At 37.0% G+C, this 20,449-nt stretch overlaps 1 protein-coding gene across 1 annotated transcript; it reads left to right on the top strand.

The window, feature by feature from the left end:
* The first annotated feature begins 344 nt into the window (after nt 1-344).
* GREM1 (gremlin 1, DAN family BMP antagonist) lies at nt 345-4,216 on the top strand. The gene has a single exon (XM_032210381.1). It carries the CDS (start codon nt 345-347, stop codon nt 891-893), a length of 549 nt encoding a protein of 182 aa, XP_032066272.1. The 3' UTR covers nt 894-4,216.
* The last annotated feature ends 16,233 nt before the right edge of the window (nt 4,217-20,449 follow it).

Genomic DNA, 20,449 nt, shown 5'->3' with positions numbered 1-20,449 from the left:
ACCCAGACTGTGGGGGCGATATGCTGATTCTGTAAACAGCTTAGAAAGGGCTGAAAGCCCTATGAAGTGGTATATAAGTCTAACTGCTATTGCTATTGCTACTTATTTGCCACAGTCCATTCATGTAAGCATTCAACATTTGCACCCCTGACTTGACTCAAATAATAAAGTCCAGTATATTAACTTGATGCTATTGTTATTGTTAGTAAGCATAATATAAATAGACTAAGTTTCAGTCCAGTTTCTGAATTTTTCTTGCGCAGAAAATATTTTTTGCAGCATTGATATACTTTTTGATTGGTAGAAAACAACCTGATAATAATATTCCTTTTTGTATTCTTAGAATGGCTCGCACAGTTTCTGCTGTTGGAGTCCTCCTTTTGTTCAGTCTTCTGCTGCCCTCAGCAGAGGGCAGCAAGAGGAATCGTGGATCACAAGGAACCATCCCTTCTCCTGACAAAGCCCAGCCCAATGACTCCGAACAGACCCAGCAGCCGCCCCCGCCATCAGGCTCCAGACCCCGGGGGAAGGAGAAGGCCAAATCTACTGAAGAGGTGCTGGAATCAAGCCAAGAGGCATTGCATGTCACGGAACGAAAGTATCTGAAAAGGGATTGGTGCAAAACGCAGCCGCTGAAGCAAATAATCCAAGAGGAAGGCTGCAGAAGCCAAACCATCATTAATAGATTCTGTTATGGCCAGTGCAATTCATTCTATATCCCAAGGCATATCCATAGGGAAGAAGGTTCCTTCCAATCGTGTTCATTCTGCAAACCAAAAAAATTCACCACCATGGTGGTTACCTTGTCTTGTCCAGAAATGCAGCCTCCAATCAAGAAAAAGAGGATCACACGAGTGAAAGAATGCCGCTGTATATCCATAGACTTGGACTAGGAGGGATCATGGAGGATAGTCTGCTCACCAATGCATTTCCTCCTTCAAACCAGGCATCTTAACCTCTTTAGGCCTGTCCAAATGGGACATGAATCAAAGAGAATTGCAACGAAGAGTATGTGTTACTCCTCTGTAGGTGTGAACTTCAGCTTTGAAAATCATTTGGAGTGTACCCTAGGCTTAGTAATACACTAATTGCTCCCGCCCTGGGATTCTGCACTTGAATCTGTGTCATTGACTCTCTCACGATCATCAGTAGCAGTATCTGTCATAGATTTGGAGGCATTTTTCACATTTAGTTATGTTCCGAGGAAAACGTGGAAAGAAATTAAGTTAATTACAGTGAGTGCCATTGTGATGGAGAAGGAAGCTTGCATGTTATCACCTTCATTTGGACATTAAGTAGCCACTTCTACAGCTAAGAAGGAAAGACAAACAGGGAAGGCAGAAAAATCAATGAAAGAAAGAAAAGTGATGTATACACCACCCTCTTGAATATCTTGAGTGTTATTTCTGATTGCTTTTCTCAAGCCAACAGCATCCTTCAATACTGTATATATTCGTCTATAAACCTATCTGCTGATAATCTGACCCTTGAATGTTTTGCTTGGACATCAACCCATTTTTCAAGCTATCATCTCCCATTGAAGGTGTCTGCTTTTTGCATACCATAATTGTTGTGGTTGTCTAACCTTCCTCTACTATAGAAGTATAGAAAGGAGGGATAAAGTTTTTTCTCCTTTCTACTTGCTTTCTTAAGTGATCTGATTATATGGAGGAGAAAGCCATCAGACAACCCCATTGCGCAAGCTGAAGTGGCACTAGCTGGGCCTGAAATATTCTTGCTACTCACTAAAATACCATGAAAAGTGTCTCACTCATGGCTAAACTGACACTTGAAATTTTGATTTGTTTTAATTTTCACAGTTGGGTTACCCATGGGTGGCACTTTTTATGACGTTTTGCTTAAATATTTGAGACCCTGCTTATTTGCAGATGGGCTTATATAGGGATATACATACAAGTACTTAAAATTTTGGAAGGGAAAACTTATCAAGAGTACCCGTAGGTAAGTCCATGGATAAACCAACCCAAATTTTGAGGGTTAATTGGCACCTAAAATTTTCAGCTTCTCCATGAGTATATATGGTTAATTAATATTAATTCTTAATTGCACAGTTACTCTTTTTAAAGTCAACTTGTCTAATACGTATGTTGACAATTATTATAAGTGCATATATGCATCTTTTACAAAGCCACACAATGCCCCACATAGTCAGCTCATACAGAAAGTGAAGCATTGCAATAGCCGTTTTAAACTCCAAATATCACAGTTTTACAATTTTTAGGGAAGATCCTAAATAACCTCATTGATGCTTCCCAATTTTTTTTCAATCTGTCATGAGTGGAATATGGAAGAAGTTAATGTCTAGTTTTGAATGTGAATCTGGCTAAAGAAGTGCTTCTTCCATGCTGTAATCATGACAGATGCATAATCTTACTAGAGAATTCCATTTTCAGACAGTCAGATTCCTGCATTACACATAGCTGTTGGTCACTTAAGACAAAAGGGATGACAGAATATACCCACTATATATTTTTTGCACTTTTTCTGAAAGTTGTGAAAGTTAGGATTAGCTAGACCAGTGTTTTTCAATACTTAGCAACCTTATGATTCAACTTTAACTCTCAGAATTCCCCCAGCCAGCATGACCTTAATTGCATGATATTAATTGTGGTTGAATATATGCAGAATGTGACTCTTGGTGAGACTTGTGTGACATTCAGGTAGCCAGTTTTCTTTACATGCGTAGCTGGCAGCTGGAAATCATAATATCCATGAAGTTGCACTAGGGAAGAGAATCTGCCTTGCCTCTTCCGTGGAGTGTATCTCCAAAGCTGACTGGCAATCTCCTAAAGTGGTGTTAATACTATATCTTTTAATTACTATAATGCTGATAGTCTAGTAGATATAGCAAAGTTATGGATCACCTAATGATGCCAGCTTCTGTGGAATATTGCTGCTTCTTTACAGACAAGAAGATAGCCTTAAGCAGTGTTGCTGTGTGTATGTGTATGTCCAGTCTGGTATCTGATGTAGTCTTCTGGGCTGAAATATTTGTTGACGAAGAAGTGGTGTTAGAAGAGCTGCAGAAAAAAGCATTCCCAACTAATTGGGAATTTATGTGGGAATCAAATGGATTGTAGATTCAACCTGATCTTTATGCCTAGTTGCATTTTTTTATGTGGAAAAGAGAAGCAAGAATGTGCTCCAAGACTGGAAGAAACTTGTGAGTTTGTTAAAACAGTGACAATTATGTGGCTGCCTAGAAGGCACCAGGTGACATTTCTGCCTTGTTAAACTGTTGAATCAATGGTCTATAATCTGTCATATTTTAATCATTATCTGGTACAGTGTCTTTTTTGCTGCGTAATCCCCAGCATTACGGTGAATGATACTTATTATAATGTTATAGCATAACCACATATATATCTATATTCCGGAAACACAGACAGTATCAGGAAGCTACCAAATACCACCTCATTAAACACAGATTTAAAAATGACTTGTTTTTAGAAGCCACAGCAATCACAGAGTTAATTTTTTAATGCAATAATAATTTACAGAACAGCTGCAGGTACAGACCTTCTGCATTAGACACTTAAGCCACTAGGCCTATAACGAGATAATATCCACATTAGAATATCTGCCATGATAAAACACCATTTTCTCTACATCTAATCTTTTCAGCAAACTGCTTCCTGATCTCATAGGTACGAGTCTAATATGCCAGCTTATATTAGCACATTACAGTGCATCATATCCCCAGACTTCATTTTTTGGTAGGTGATCGTTAAAATATGATATCTGAGCTACAAGAAATATTTTCCACTATGTGGATTGTGAAGTAGAAAGATATTTAATGGCATTGCCATGTCTGTAGGATATGAGTGTTGCTTAATTCAGAGCATGTTTTAGACAACTTCCCTTTCCCTTTTGAACTGTTGGAAGCTTGTGCTGATCCTTGCATTTCTTCCAGCATTTGTTACAAAGGACACAAAGCAATTCAGCATTCTGGATAGGGCCATTTTGAAGTAAGATTTGCCAAGAATATGAGATCCTAATACAAAGGTCCTTCCTGACTCTCTGTACAAATAGCAGTTTTCAAACAAGCATATATTCTATAAAGAACCTTTAATAATGTTTATTCTTAAGTAGAACCATTGTACAAAAATCAATTTGTTGTACATAGAATTTAAAATACAACCTTGGATATTTAAATGTGACTTTAAGCCGATACTACTCCTTGTAGAATTTCACAATGCAAATGTTGGTTTTAAAAATAAACTTCTGTGTTATAAACGAATGAGTACTTGGACATAACTTATCTGCGTGAGCATGCATGTGCATGCAGCTCAACTTGTGCAAGTCATGGGGTGGTAGTGGGCTATGGCCCTGAGGTTGGGGACTCCTGGATTTATGTAATGCTTCAAAGTTCTTTTCTTCTAACTCTGCTTTAAATATGGATGGCCTGGAACAGCGGTGAATTCACATTTTATTACCACCAGTTTTCCGCACGCGTAGCTGCTTCACAGGGACATGCACCCCTTCCACGCATGCGTAAGGCCTCAAAACATGCCTAAATAGCACAGCATAGAGCTGGGGCAGGTGGGATGAACTGGTCCAAACCGGCTGAATACCACCTCTGGCCTGGAACTTCATTTCCAAGACAACAGAAGTTTCATATCCTGAACTGTTTTTCCTGAAAGTAGAATCAAATTTCTTACTCAAAAGTGTGGCTGACAATTTGGAGTGAAGCTATAATTATCCGTAGGAAGAGGATAGGGAGAATTTGCTCCAAAGAGTCAGTAGGTTAGTAAATAGGAGTATAGGTCTGGGACCTGAGAGACCTCCGTATTCATGTCCTTAGTTGATGATGGATTTCAATGGGTGACTTTTATCCTCATTATTTTGTAGCCCACTCTCTTAACCCTAATTATGTTAGGGTTAAAATGAAGAGTGACCCATTCATGCTGCCTTAGTTGCTTTGAAGAACTGCAGGGATATATATTGTGGGAAATAATTAACCTTAACTGTAACTCTAGTTCTGCCTACTCTCTCTCTGTAGAATTATAAAAAGAGAAACCAAATGTAAATCTTTGATTTCTCGAAGAGTGTTATCTAGTCCTTACCTTAAAAGTTAAGAGTATCTCACATGATTTCATGTGGAAAGCATGAACAAAGATTCAGCCAGTATCTATCACTTTTTTGCTGAGGTTGTAAGCCAGCGTTCAATTTACACAGAGCTACCCTATTTATCCCATAATCTTTCCTGCTCTTGGTTTGTTATGGAAAATGTTTTAATCAATATCTTCTTTAGATTTGAAAGACTGGTTGTGTTTACCTTATTCTTGAATTAACCTATTTTCTGGCTTTACATGGTGTATGGAAATATCTAAACAAGTTGATTCAACCCAATATGCTAAGCTATAAAAAGCCAAAGCAAGAATAACACCAAGTTTTGTATTAGGCCTGATCTTATTATATGTAAACAGTCAATGCAATTTTAAAAGATCTAACGTATATCATTTTAAAAGAGGCTACATATATACATTTATATGTCCAGGACTTTTCCATGGATATGGGCATGTTGGTCAAAGTGTCCATCCCAACAGAGTATATACTAATATAGGGTCTGTTTGGCAGATAATGGTTATTTCAGCAGGCCTAGCACTCAGGCACATTGACTGCAGTTGAGTTTCACCCATTTGTTACCCAAGTGTACAGTCTATCTAATCAAAGCCATAGGGGCTTGGTTCATTTTAATAAGAGCCCATAATTATTCATCTTTATAGTTCAAATAGTTGGCTCAGCCATACAGAGACAATCTTAATTTTCTCTTTGGTGAGCAGTTACTTTTCTTCAACCCATCTGTTCCCAAATCCAACAGCTATGGACATTCATACCAATACCATTTGAAATCTGGTTAGTTTGATCTGATGACTAAGATTGAGTGACTTTTATAAGGCTTCATATAAGCCTAAGTGGAATGCTTAGCTGAGTTTTGATACTGGTGTCTGTATTGTTGCAACTATTTCTTGATGTTGCTTTTGTTGTTTTTCCCATGATATTAGAACCAATTTTTTAATGGCATGTCTTTTCTTACATAATCATAAGAAGATGTGAAAGACAAATACATTGACATAAAAGAGAGTGATTTGATTAAGTCAAAGAGAAACATTTCTAAGCGGCAATATGGTTTGGCTCTTTTATCTTTTGTGTGATACAGATGTCTCAACATTTGGAGATGAATCAGATGGAGCAGAACATGTGTAGGAGATTCTAACACGAACACTTTTATTTGTTTCTTAAGTTATAAGTCAAATGTTAACGGTGCTGGGCCAAGGAGCAAAATGGCAAACAGATGCAGTTGGTAGGTATTGTGCCTACAATTAATTCTATTAGAAGATACTTATATAAGATGAAAATAAGAGGAAGAGTCCGATGCTTTCTCCTGCAACGTGTTCAGAGCCCTGCCTCTCACTGCTGACATGCTAAAGCCAGCTTTAAATAAATAAATAATGCATAAGTACACGCACAGAGATCTTTGACACAGCAGCATTTCAATGGTGAAAGGAAGTGGCCACAGTCTGCAGCGGTGGTCCAAGTGCTACCTAAACTGCATCACCTTCATTTCATTGCATAAAGGATAACCAAACCCTTTTTCTGTCAAGTATGAAGAATGGTTCACACATAGACATTGCTTATTTTTATGGATGTATTAATATACAGGGAGTGTTATTCGTTGTACTCAAAATACAGTATGGTGGAGCAGCAAAGTCTTCAAGAGAGGAAACTGTTCCAACTCAAGATCAAGGGCATATTTTGCAAAGCAGATCTCAGGCATTGTAACTAACATCTCAAACTATTAGGGTTAAGTAATTATTGGAGATAACACTTTTAGGGGAAACCTGAAGCAACGGCTAGCGAGGCTATATAGTAGTGGTCTCCTTTACAAATAAATAGCCTTATCTAGTGCAAAACAGCTTATAGAAATAGCAATTCAATATGTTTCAATCAGGGGTATTTGTAAGGCTGTGGATCGTATGATAATAGCAGGCATGAACATTGGCTTGGAGTCCCACCCCTTTTTAATTTGCATCACACCATAAGGGTGGAGCTTCAGTTGCCATGGTTGTCTGCACCATCTTGAATTTGTACAACACACAAGACTACCTAATGATAGACTAGTATTTCAGTGTATTTTGCGCACACAGCCATTCATCCATGAGTAAAAAGGTTTAGAAGAGTTTGATTATTTTCAACACTCATAATGTGACTACAAATTCTGTTGTCCTTAAAAGCAAAGATATAATTCCCTATAGCAACAATTACAAGGGACGTGGTGGCTCAGCGGCTAAGATGCTGACCTTGTCGATCAGAAGGTCGGCAGTTCAGCGGTTCGAATCCCTACCGCTGTGTAATGGAGTGAGCTCCTGTTACTTGTCCCAGCTTCTGCCAACCTAGCAGTTTGAAAGCATGTAAAAATGCAAGTAGAAAAATAGGGACCACCTTTGGTGGGAAGGTAACAGCATTCCGTGTGCCTTTGGTGTTTTTAAAAAAACCCTAAAACTAGCCAAAGTTCTTCCTATTGTGGTGCTAATTCTATTTGTTGCTGACTCCACATGACCATGGAGACTTCTTCGGACAGCGCTGGCTCTTCAGCTTTGAAACGGAGATAAGCACTGCCTCCTAGAGTCTGGAATGACTAGCACATATGTGCGAGGGGAACCTTTACCTTATAGCAACTATTCATATAGGTTAAAAAAAAATTAAATGATTCCAATGCGTTTACTAAACAATAAAGTAAATTATTTTAAGTTAAAAAATTTAAAAGGCCAAGATTTCATGAGGAAAAAAAAGGACTGCAAGTATCGGCTCTCTCAGATTTTAGTCATTTTAAATCTTTTTATAAAAGTATTCACAAGTATATTGCTGACTCACATCACAAAGGAATCAGAAACGAATAGAATTAGCACCACAATAGGAAGAACTTTGGCTAGTTTTAGGGTTTTTTTTTAAATGCACAACTACAGTTTCTGATGTTCATGGAACTTCCTCATTTTGGTTATATGTTGATTACTTATATGCTTAATCTGGAAACTTTGTTTTATAAGTTTGCGCAATAGAGAGAAAGATGAATGTAAGGGGATTTATAAGGTTAAAACTAAGTGAGTTTAACTTGTCATCTAAATATAGTCACAAGCTTTGTCACTGTCAGATCTTTGAAGGTAGACCAGGTTAGAAAACAGACACCATGAAGAATACTGGATAAAAATAGCATTTTTATTGATGATGATTATAATAACCACAGAATCTTAACAACATGATGACATTTCTCTTTCCCTCTCTCTTAAAGACAGTCAAAGCAGGGCTATTCTGAATTTCTTCCTTGCATTCTCCTGTTTTTCAGAAGAAAGTTCATTTTTCCTATCAGAGTTGTATATCTTTTCAAGGCTATCTCTGTTCTCTTCTACAATTGCAAATCTGACCATACCTTTGTATTTTTTATTTTCCAAATACTAAGTTCAGTTAATTCTAAATATGGGAATAGACATTCCTCTTTTAAGGGACATCCCTTCACCACAAGATATGGCATCATTTTGACAGGTGCTAATAAATAAATTGCCTCAGCCGATCTATGACAAATATAGCAACTACATCAAAACTGGCCATTATGAGAACAAAGGAACCTCACTCATTTTCTTCAGGAGATTTCTGACTCGGCTTTATGATCCAAGTTGTATTCAGTGTGGTCACTATCTGATGGGTCTGTTCTGTAAAGATCCTAGCAGAGACTTTCTTTCTTTTTCACAATACTTGTCTCTTCAGCTGTCCTTCTTGAAGGACCTCTTTTGCAAAACAAGTTTCAAGGTTCTCACACAATGATCGACTGAGAGCAATATGTTAATTCAAGTGCTCGCCACACAATTGTATTCTAAAAGTGTTTTTTCTGACATGTAACTCAGAGGTTTATCAGGTCCACAGAACAGGGAACACAAAGATTCCAAGATTGTAACAGAGGTTTTCAACACAGCAACAACAAAAGATACAATGGGCTAATGTGATCCTGATGTTTATAATGCAATCCAGTACATAATATTTGGAAATAAGTCCCTGTGGTGCTCGATAAGCTAATTCAATATTAATCAGACTATAGTCTTGATTAACCAGTTTGTGCAGTGGTTAATACACGGGAGTAGGAACTGGAAGACTTCAGTCCCACCTTAGGCCCAAAGCTAGCTGGGTGAGTTTGATCTTAACCCTAGGATAAGGTGACCAGACGTCCCGATTTCAGCAGGACGTTCACGCTTTATAACAATTTGTCCCATGTCCCGGGCCGTTTTAAAAAAGTCCCGATTTTCTGGCTTCATGTTGAAAGCCCAGTGGATTTGCTTAAGAAATCCTAACCGGGGCAAGAAAAAAGACACCCTGTCTAACCTCTCTCTCTGTCTCAGTACTTTCATTGAAGATATTAAAACTTTAAAGCAAGAAAACAGACCCCCCCGCCCCTTTTACCTCATTTTATAAGAAAAAAATGACCAAGTACCATAGAGCTCCAGGAAATGCTTGGCTAGAGGGGCCGCGAGTGTTACTTCCTGGATTTTCCGGAGGGGAGGGCATGGAGGTTGGTGGTTGGCTCGTGTGGAAGAAAAAATGGTGGCAGAGTTTCTTTGAAAAATATTTTCCTGACTAATTTCACCATTTCAATTTGATCAGTTCTTTGTATTAACATCTACATCATTCTGGATTGACTTGTGCCTGCTGGTAAGTGAGCTGGGTTTTTTTCTTTTATTTTTTTAATGTATTTTAAAATAATATTTTATTTATTGTGCATAGGATTTTTTAAAATAGCTTTATTCTGTGTGGATTCTTTTTTAAATTGTCTTAAGACTATTTAAAAAAAGATTCTATACAAAATACAAAATACCAGCTGCAGTTATTCACTTAAGAACTGTGGCAAGAAAGGTGGTATAGTGACCAAAGTTACAATGGCATTGAAAAAAGTGACTGATGACCATTTTTCACACTTAGCGACCATTTTCACACTTAGTGACCGTTGCAGCATCCTCATGGTCACGCTATCAAAATTTTGATGTTTGGCAACAGATTCGTATTTATGATGGTTTCAGTGCCCTGGGGTAATTTTAATTGCCTTTTGACAAAGGCGATTTGGGAAACCAGATTCACTTATGTTACTAACTTATCAGCTGCAGTTATTCACTTAAGAACTGTGGCAAGAAAGGTGGTATAGAGACCAAAGTTACAATGGCATTGAAAAAAGTGACTGATGACCATTTTTCACACTTAGCGACCATTTTCACACTTAGTGACCATTTTCACACTTAGTGACCATTGCAGCATCCTCATGGTCACGTGATCAAAATGTTGATGTTTGGCAAGAATTACAATTTATATTTGTAAATTGTAGTTATGTTGAAATAAAAAAAATACAATACTATTTTTGAGTTATATGAAAAATTTTGTTGCTCCGTATAAAATTTTTAATCAAGGACCCCCCCCCCCCGCCCCGGTCAAAGGTGTCCCACTTTACCAATCTGAAAATCTGGTCCCCTTACCCTAGGAAGGAAGCAATGGCAAACCACTTCTGAAAAATCTTGCAAAGAAAACTTCAGGGACTTGTTCAGGCAGTTTCCAAGAATCCGACATGATTGTACAGGACAAAAAAATAGCCTTAACTATTTACAAAGCGGACTCCTCCACATTGACGTCTATAGTAATCTAAATACCTATTGAGACTGAAAAGATTTCAAAGGCCCTTCAAAAATCCAAACAACAGATTAAGTATCTGTCTTCAAGTTTTAATGATTCATTTTCAGTTGAGATGTAGGGAAAGGTTACAGAATTAAAGCTGCTAAAGAATCCATCTGTCGCCATCTGTCTCTATGATGGAGAAACTTGGCAGTTGGATTGCAAGATGGCAACAGTAGATGATTGCATCTAATTTTCTGCAGTGGAGCAGATGCCAGATGTTTCTTCTTTGATCTTAATCACACTCTAGGTTGCAGACAATATTGGTTTAAAATTTATTGTCTCTTTGATTTCCACATTTTGGTGCTTTTAAGGAGAGATTTCTAAATGTTGACAAGTGAGGTGGCATCAACGTGTCAAGTAATTAATCTCTTTTGTAAAAAGGTCTTAATTAGAACCCATTTATGTTTCCATGCAACATGAGTTCTTGTTCAGGCAATCATAAATTTGCTTCATATAATGAAGTCTCATTGTGTTGCTTATCGTAATATTTTAAGCATCTGTAGCACAGCTTCTGGTAAACCTTTCATGTTACCTTAAAGCTATTGGAAACTATAGCAGTTATTAATCAAAAGAAGCAGGAATTAAAAGATGCATTGATTCTATTCTTTCAGCTGCTGTTTTGTTTTTAAATTGAAACAAATTGATATTTCTAGAGTATTATTCTTACAACTGATCTATGGCACAAAATTTCTATTGAACTTCTAGCAAATGAATATTAAAATATAAATATAATATAAAATATTGTGAGTTCTATAAACTTCAATAACCCCAGTGCTTTAGAAGTTCATTGCAGTATATAGGACTTCTGGATCAGAAACAACAGAAATAAGATTACAAGTCTATAAGTTTTGTAGGGCAATTTCCACAAGTGTTTTATCCTACCTGTATGACATGGCTTATTCATAACCAATTATCTAATTTTTATGATGCTATCCGTCAATATTATGATTTCATTTTGTAATGTTGGTTTTCAGGCTTTACTATGTGCAATGTGTTTTGATATTTTAATATTATAGACCTCACTGCTAGTGGTTTCAAACTCTGACTGCACAGCTAAGTGGAAGAACAAAGTTTACCTGTCTGCCAGAGTAAAGTTGATTTTATACGACATTGACAATGAGATAGCATTGTTCAATGCGTCTGAATGGATGAGGTCAATTTAGAGTATACATGGCAGATATGTAGTACCCCCAATTCAGCTTTCCAACTAATTGACTGAAAGGGCTATCTTATTTTTCTTAAAGGTAGATTTTCAAAAACCGAAACAACTTTCTGTGACTACCCCCTATCTTTGGAGATAAGGATGGTCGTTACACCATTTACCTGGAAATAATCAATTAACGTTTGACAGCCTAAATGTATGAAGGTCCCTGAAACTGAAATACAGGATGAATTTTTTTTAAGTAAATGGATTCCTCCAAAATCCCTGTGTAATACCTCATTAGTTGGGGCTCACATCAAACTTTAGTCCACTGTGGCAAGAATAGGGCTGACCCTGGAAGGAAGTGAAGCTGAAGTTTAAATAAGGACATGTTTGGAGAAAATATCAGTCACCTGAAACCCACCCTCATACCCTTTCATTTAGATCTGGATGTTGCTCCTTGAGGCAAGAGGTCAGCATGTCCGTCATGGGTAGGCGACACCGTCTGCTCTTCTCAGTTGGTCAGCGATGTTATTTTCTTAAGAAGCAGGATGTTATTCCTAGAGGTCTGCCACTCAGCAAGGTCAACAGTAATATTTTATGGTTAATGTTTATTATTAATTTTGGCTGTGGCCTTTCCTTTAAGCATTTGTATGGTGTCAACCTGAACTGCTGTGGGTCAGAACTTGACAAGGTTATGACATGAACCATGCATTCACTTTTCTTTCCCAAACATACACTAGCAAAACAATGCACATGGGAACTGGGAAACCCTATATTAACTTATACCGTAACGTCTACATCCTGAAAAAATAAAAGCAGAACTAGGAGTCTTTTTGTTTTTAAGCAGATCTGTTTTCAGGTAGAGAGTCTTTTTTACCATAGCTGTAACCAAATGACAAAATATACTGGGATTGAGCAAAATCACCCTTCTAAATAAGTGAGTGTAGAATTACATTCTGTTACAGAGACAAAGGATGCTTCCAGATGAGGATTTAGTGCAAAATGATTATATCGTTCATAGACTTTTACTGCTGCTGGTGGATTGGATGGTTGCCCCTCATTTAGATCCCTGTGTTTGTTTTCATATCAGAGAAAATGGTTAAGGGAAAAATAGAATACTGAAGGATGCATTTTAATTGGAATTGCCTGCCCGGAAAAGTAGGTTTGAGGCAGAACTTCTAGAAAAACCCCTCCTCTTGCAGTAATCTCCATAGTCGTTAAACACCATGAAAGCTGCCCTAGTAGATGAATTTTCAAAATTGTGATTCATAAATTTTAAGACATTTTTGGAAATAGCTATATTTTCCATCAAAAACTAAACTTTAGCCAAAGAATTCCTTCAAACAATGAAAACGATTGATGTTGGAGTAAAAAACATCAAGGAAATCGCTAACTACACTGAAAGCAGAATTTTAGTAACTGTTGAGAAATGCTAGATGATGATTTCATTTTGTATGCCAAAAAAAGCCAATGCAGTCCTAGCTGCATTAACAGTGGGATAGAATTAAAATCATGTGAAGTGTTGATACCACTTTACAATGCCTTGGAAAGATCTTACTCTGAATACTGCAACCAGTCTTGGTTGACATGAGAAAAAAAAGGTGTTGAGACTCTAGAAAGAGTACGGAAAAGAGCAACAAAGATGATCAGGGGACTGGAGGTTAAAACATAAAGAACAGTTGCTAGAATTGGGTATGTCTTTAATGAAAAGAAGGATTGAGGGAGACACAATAGAAGTTTTCTCATCTCTCAAGAGCTGCCATAAAGAAGAGGGGGTCAACCTATTCTCCAAAGCACCTGAAGGCAGGACAAGAAGCAATGGATGGAAACTAACCAAGGACAGAACCAACTTAGAAGTAAGAAAAAAAATCTCCTGACACTTAGAACAATTATTCAGTGGAACAACTTGTTTCCAGAGTTGTAGGTGCTCAAACACTGGAAGTTTTTAAGAAGAGATTTGACAATCATGAAATGGTATAGGGCAGGGGTGTCAAAACTGGCAGCCCTTGGGCCAGATGTGTCATGTACAGGTAACGCCCACCCCAATGCCATGAAGAGAAAAAGATCATGATACATCAAGTGACAGCACCGTGATGCTGCAAGTTTGACACCTGTGGTATAGGGTTTGCTGCCTAAGTAGGGAGTTGGACTAGAAGATCTCCAAGGTCTCTTTCAACGCTGATATTCTGTTAAACATAAAATTTATTTATTGTACTTTTATTGTTTATTTCTATTGTTTTATTCTTTGTTATTATGTTTAATTTTTTATTACCTTTTTCTGTTTTATTGTTGCCCAGAGTGGCACCATGGGTAATAAATGTAACAAACAAATAAATAAAATTACAGTAATATGTCCACTTGAGAAATAAAAGCAAATGCAATGAAATGCAATATAACACCAAATAACACTTACATAGATCCAAAATGAGAAATACACATTACATAAAACATGAAGCATCAATTGTGAACAAGTCCTAGTGGACAACCATTTACATATGAGCCAGCAGTGTGCAGCAGCTGCAAAAAAAGCCAACACAATTCTAGGCTGCATAAACAGAGGGATAGAATCAAGATCACATGAAGTGTTAATACCACTTTATAATGCCTTGGTAAGGCCACACTTGGAATACTGCATTCACTTTTGGTCACCACGATGTAGAAAAGATGTGGAGACTCTGGAAAGAGTGCAGAGAAGAGCAACAAAGATGATTAGGGAACTGGAGACTAAAACATATGAAGAACGGTTGCAGGAACTGGGTAGGTCTAGTTTAATAGAAAGAAGGACTGGGGAGACATGATTGCAGTGTTCCAATATCTCAGGGGTTGCCACAAAGAAGAGGGAGTCAAACTATTTCCCAAGGCACATGAGGGTAGAACAAGAAACAATGGGTGGAAACTAATCAAGGAGAGAAGCAACTTAGAACTGAAGAGAAATTTCCTGACAGAACAGTTAAATAGTGGAACAACTTGCCTCCAGAAGTTGTGAATGCCCCAACACTGGAAATCTTTAAGAAGATGTTGGATAGCCATTTGTCTGAAACAGTATAGGGTTTCCTGCCTAGGCAGGGGGTTGGACTAGAAGACCTCCAAGGTCCCTTCCAACTCTGCTATTGTATTGTATTGTAACAGACATACACCAGAAGAATTTGGTATTCATTAAATAAACTTTAATTTTAATAAAGTTATATTTCCAAATACTTAAGAAACTAGTACATTATTAAAGCCAACATAGCACAATCTAGTCAACTTCTTTTTAACATGATAATGGCAGTTAGATAAGGAATATCATTCAATAAGATAGGGAGAACACTTATTCTGCTTTTTTAAATATGTCACTCCATCATACTTGCATCAATTAATTAAGTACTTATAATACCTTATAATAATAATCTCATAATGATAGCCAGTAATAGGTAGCAAATATATAGATTTCTGGATCAGGCACATCAGTTGATAAGTCCTAGAAAACCTTTTTGTATTATTTCTTCTGTGCTTCCACATTCAAATTTGTGGTAAATTTGTGGGAAAGCTTTTGAATACCAGAGGAATGAATGAATTTATACAACATGAAACATCCCTAAAATCCTGTTATCCATTAGCTAATAGAAACATGGCACTGGTTTTAAGAAAATATTTATATGCCTTATTACTTTAACAATAAATATTCTTAATATCATTATAGAGATTTTTTTCTAAGTGTCCACAGCACATAATTATTTCACTAAATTTGTGGCTAAGTTCTGATATACGCTACTGACTTTTTGTCTCATGTGATATTACTATAATTTCAGATATTTTTTCAATATTGAGTAAGGGCCTGCTTTCTAGATTTCAACATTTTCTAAGCACTGACAAACTCAAGAAACCTTAAAAATAGGCCTCAAGAGAGCAATTTGCATGAAACCAAACTTGAAAGAATGGAACTTTATTTAACCTCAAGTATCTAAATTCTGCTTTTGAATGACCAGTTCAGGTCCTCATCAGACATTAGACACAATAACAATCTTTTCCCCCAATTCTTTCCACACATTGGTTGTCCAAGGTGATGGAAAGAAAAAAAAGAAGCTACCAGGCCATTTTCTACTTAGCAATTTTCCCACTCAAAATAAGCTGCTATAATGTGATCTACTGTAGCTGTTATGTTCAAATAAAAATTAAAAGCTATATGTAAATCTAAATTACGAGCCTATCATGGTCAATATAGGATTAAAATGTTGGCTCAACTCTTGTAGGATCCAAACAGGTTCTTATGATTTCTGAACAGCCCATAGTACTTTCCACAACTTGATGTCTTTGATCATGGGGGTCAGAAACTGATAGTTATAATATGAGAGAACAGTATTATGATAAATCTGCCTATAGGAAAATGCAGAAGATTGAGAACTCTTTCCCAGAGTGCATATCTTTGTTCAGGAACACAATTAGACTGAGTCAAGAGCAGGGTTTGTTGAAAGAGTGGGTTATTCTTTGCTGGGGGTAGGCTATGGTAAAACTTTGGGGTTGGGACAACATCCTTGATATATGACCTTATAGCACTCTTGGGATTCTCATGCAGTTCTTTGACTTAGAACTAGGTTAGAAGGCAAACAAAAATGAATTTCTATTCTAAATTATGCTATTCATTCATGTCCCAACAGATATTTCAAATAACAATTGTTTATTGGACATTGTTATTCCCTACAGGGGAACTATCAATATTTTCCTGAACTACTTACAGTTTCTGTGGTTTCCATACAAGATGCAGATTGAGAAGAGTTGCTTATGAGATTTTATTGAAGCATGGAGGACAGAGTTATTGGATGCCAAATAAGAGGATGTTTTAATGCTGAATATTTTGATGTATTTTACTGATGTTGTTTACTGTTGTTTACAGTTGTTTACTGAAGCAAAGACATCCTTCTTTGCTTGCCAATTACTTTCATGCATCAATTGACTACATCTTCTTTTTATATCTCGTACTTTTTCTCCTCTCCAAATGGATTAGGGTTTGGCTACTGATCAATGGTTGACAGTTACTTCTGTGATTGTATATATCCCCGCTATAATCACAACAAAGATACTGCACCAATTGATGATAACTCTGGCAGACAAAACTAACATGAAATGTTAACATAGTGTTTGGAAAAAAAAGGGATCAAGACCTGAAATTCATTTGCGTTATTATCAAATTACAAAAGACTTGATAAAATTAACCTTATTGCAAAATATTGTATCCAGTGTTGACCAGAAAATATATATAAAAGTCTCATTCCTTCAATAACAAATGCAAGTGACATCACTGAATTAAATAGGGCTACTGTTAATACACCTGGATTTTCTGCTTCATTTGAACAAACCATACTGAAAGCTTGTGACTACACTACTAACTATATGTAGTAGGAACCAGTGATGTAGCAGTTTACAGAACACCAATTCATCTGTTGTTTCAGGATCCAATTTATTTTTTGTGTTTATTTATTCATGCATGCTTTTGAGTCAGAGCTGACTCCTGATGATTGTCTAGACTTCGTAATTTCCTAGGAAAGGTTTTTGGAAATAGATTGCTATTGCCTAGTTCCTAGGGCTAAGGGATAATGACTGGCCTAGGTCAGTCAGCTAGCTTTGTGCCTAAGGTGTGACTAAAACTCACAGTTCCTGGGTTTCTAAGATACCTTAACCACTGTACCAAATTGGTTCTGATAATTTATTAAAACCATGTTTTATAGGATTTTTACAAAGGACTAAATATCTGATGAGAACCATGGTTATTCAGAACAATGGAAAAAAATTCCACTAAGTTCTTGAATAGATCACATCACAAAGAAAAAAAATGAAAGTTTTATTTCTTTACTCATCATATCTATGTTTCATAAAGCCACATGTTTATATGATTTCATTATGGTCTTAGACCAGACTCCATAAATAAACACATTCTTATCAAAACTGTAAGAATTGGGAAATGATTCTATGAAATTTTAAAATGTTATTTATGTAAATATTTGCTCTCTTTCATGGAGCAAACTTTTTAAAATTATAAAATCCATACTCTACAGGCTTCAAATCAAGAACTCAGTAACACAAGCGGCAACAGAGATTGAGTGAGAAACAGATAAACAGAATACTACTTTGCTTGAAGTTTGATCATTATAGCAGCATAGTAAGAATAGATGTCAAAATTTAATATAAAATGTAATGCTTGACTAAGATTTTGAAGGAAACAGGAACAATAATATAGCAATGGCAGTTCCAGACATCGGAAAGATAAAATCATTTGATGAAATATAAGATCTTTAGATAGCTGAAAGCTGAAGAACAATATGAATAAGTATAACAAATGCACAAAGATTTAGATGCATAAAGATGGGAAAATGGATCATCCTACACAATTGTCTCTACAAAATAATGATACAGTGGTACCTTGGTACTCAGCTGCTTTGAAACTCATTGAATTTGGTACTCAACACATTTTGATATGAAAATTTTGAGCCGGTACTTATAGTTTGTTTGGTATTTTATGCATAAACTAGACTTGTCGGTGTGGTCTGCCTTATGACTCGCTACATTATTCTATATAGGAAAAATTTTGTTTGGTATTCATCATTTTTGGTACTCATCATGCCTCCCGGAACCAATTAACAATGAGTACTGAGGTACCACTGTATAAATAAACAGATCCACCAGCTAATCCCAGATAAATCATGTATGATTTGTTTGGATTCCAATCTACAGGCATACTTGAAAGGAAAATGTGCAATCTTCTTTTGCACTCATAATTTTCCAAGATCAGACATATTGTTTTGGGACTGACAAGGGTTAAATAAAATAATGTTGAAAATAGAGAGTATCACTTAAATCAGGCTTCACAGTTGTTGCGTTTGTATAGTAGTGCTTTTTGAAATATGTGGCCTGCTAAAGAGTTAGATGGTTTTGGATTATTTTCATGGACTAATATGGCTAGGATTTTTTTTTATTTGTCAAAAAATGAAATCGATACTATGGAGAAACTTTATTATAGCCATAATTTTCAAGCATACTGACAAAAATATCAGAATGCAGCTTAATACTGTATGTCTTTGATAAGCCTTCACAGTCAGTAAAAAATAGAATCATCTACCATTTTTATTGAACAATTCAACTCCACTTTGTGTAGCTCTTTCATGATCTTGGTGACAGCACAACTGGACACAAATACCACCCATGGACTATTTGTGAGCCTACACTACATGTTTATTTCATAGTCTTGGTGGAAGAGTATTTTTATTGTGCTGTGTACTGCTCCTAGTTTCATATGGAGGTGTCCTTGGAGAAAGTCACAATTGGTTTTAGGCAGTGTCAATATTCAGCAGCACAAATGAAAGGCCCCTTCCACAGAAAAGCTGAAAGGGTCATGCACAGTGATGGGTTTCAAATTTTTTTAGAACCTCTTCTGTAGGTGTGGCCTGCTTTGTGGGAGTGGCTTGCCAGCCATGTGACCGAGCGGGAGTGGCTTGGCAGTCATGTGACTGAGTGGACGTGGCCAATTTGTAAAATGTGGTGAAACTCACTTAACAACGCTCTTGCTTAGCAACCAAAATGTTGGCTCAGAAACTCTGGCATTTGAAGTATGCAAGTCTTAAAGCTGTCAAGTTACAAGCAATGTTCCCTCTAATTTTTTTTCAGTGTGAGCGGAAAAGTATAGTGTTTGAGCGGTACATTTTCATGCCTGAGCACCTGAATTTTTTTCACAGATGTCACCTAAGACAACAATGAAATCAGTGTTATTTGAAACTCAAAGTTATGTTTATTCAAGGGACCCGCTTAATTAAAGTGTTCTATAATATCAGTATGACTTATAATACTGCAAGTCTGCAATATTAAAATACTTGTATAGGGGATCCCCGGGATCCCCCGAAGAGATCAAATCACAACCAGTATGCCACCTTCTTGGTATATTGTTTTTATTTTCATTGAGTTTTTAAAAATGAGCATTATTTCATCCTTTTTTTCTTTATTTTTGATTGGTATCTGCAATTTGTGTTAATTCTGTTCATACATATAATATAAATGAAAAACCCAGCTCTCTTAAAAAATCTTTTAAGTTCTTTCTGGTGCTCTCTTTTAGAATTGGCCAACTAATATTTCTGTTCCCCCAACTAATGCCAGGCAGAGTTAACTGAAAAAGTAATTTTTCATGAAAGGACATTTTCCTAGGATTTTAATTGTTCTTACTGTCAGATTTCTCCTTATTTCCAGCTTGAGTCTCCTTCTGACAAGTTTCCATTGCTTCTTGTCCTGTCCTCAGGTGCTATTGCTGCCGCCTCCTCCTCCTCCTCCTCCAACAGCACCAAACACATTTGCTGCCCAGCACTGCAGCTGAGGTGAAGCCGCCAAAGCTCCCGCTGGCGCCCCCGTAGCGTTGGGCGGAAATCCGGCAGTGCTGTTGGAGGAGGAGGAGGCGAACCAGCCTGCCACCGCTGGCCACCGCCAGCCCCGCCGCTCTTCCCGCCCCCTTCCAAGCCCCACAGTCCAGCGGACGCAGCAGAAGCAGCCCCGGGGCTCCGCTGCTGCTCCCCGCATTTTCTGGATGGGGTCTCGCAGGAAGGAATCCCCTCTCCA

Source organism: Thamnophis elegans, chromosome 1, assembly GCF_009769535.1.
Source record: "Thamnophis elegans isolate rThaEle1 chromosome 1, rThaEle1.pri, whole genome shotgun sequence".
NCBI lineage: Eukaryota > Metazoa > Chordata > Lepidosauria > Squamata > Colubridae > Thamnophis > Thamnophis elegans.
The sequence above is the reverse complement of the archived record's forward strand: the minus strand, read 5'-3'. Positions and strand labels throughout refer to the sequence as shown.

Excerpts from the sequence above, each read along its gene's own strand:
- GREM1 (XM_032210381.1), top strand. The coding sequence starts at position 345 with ATGGCTCGCACAGTTTCTGCTGTTGGAGTCCTCCTTTTGTTCAGTCTT.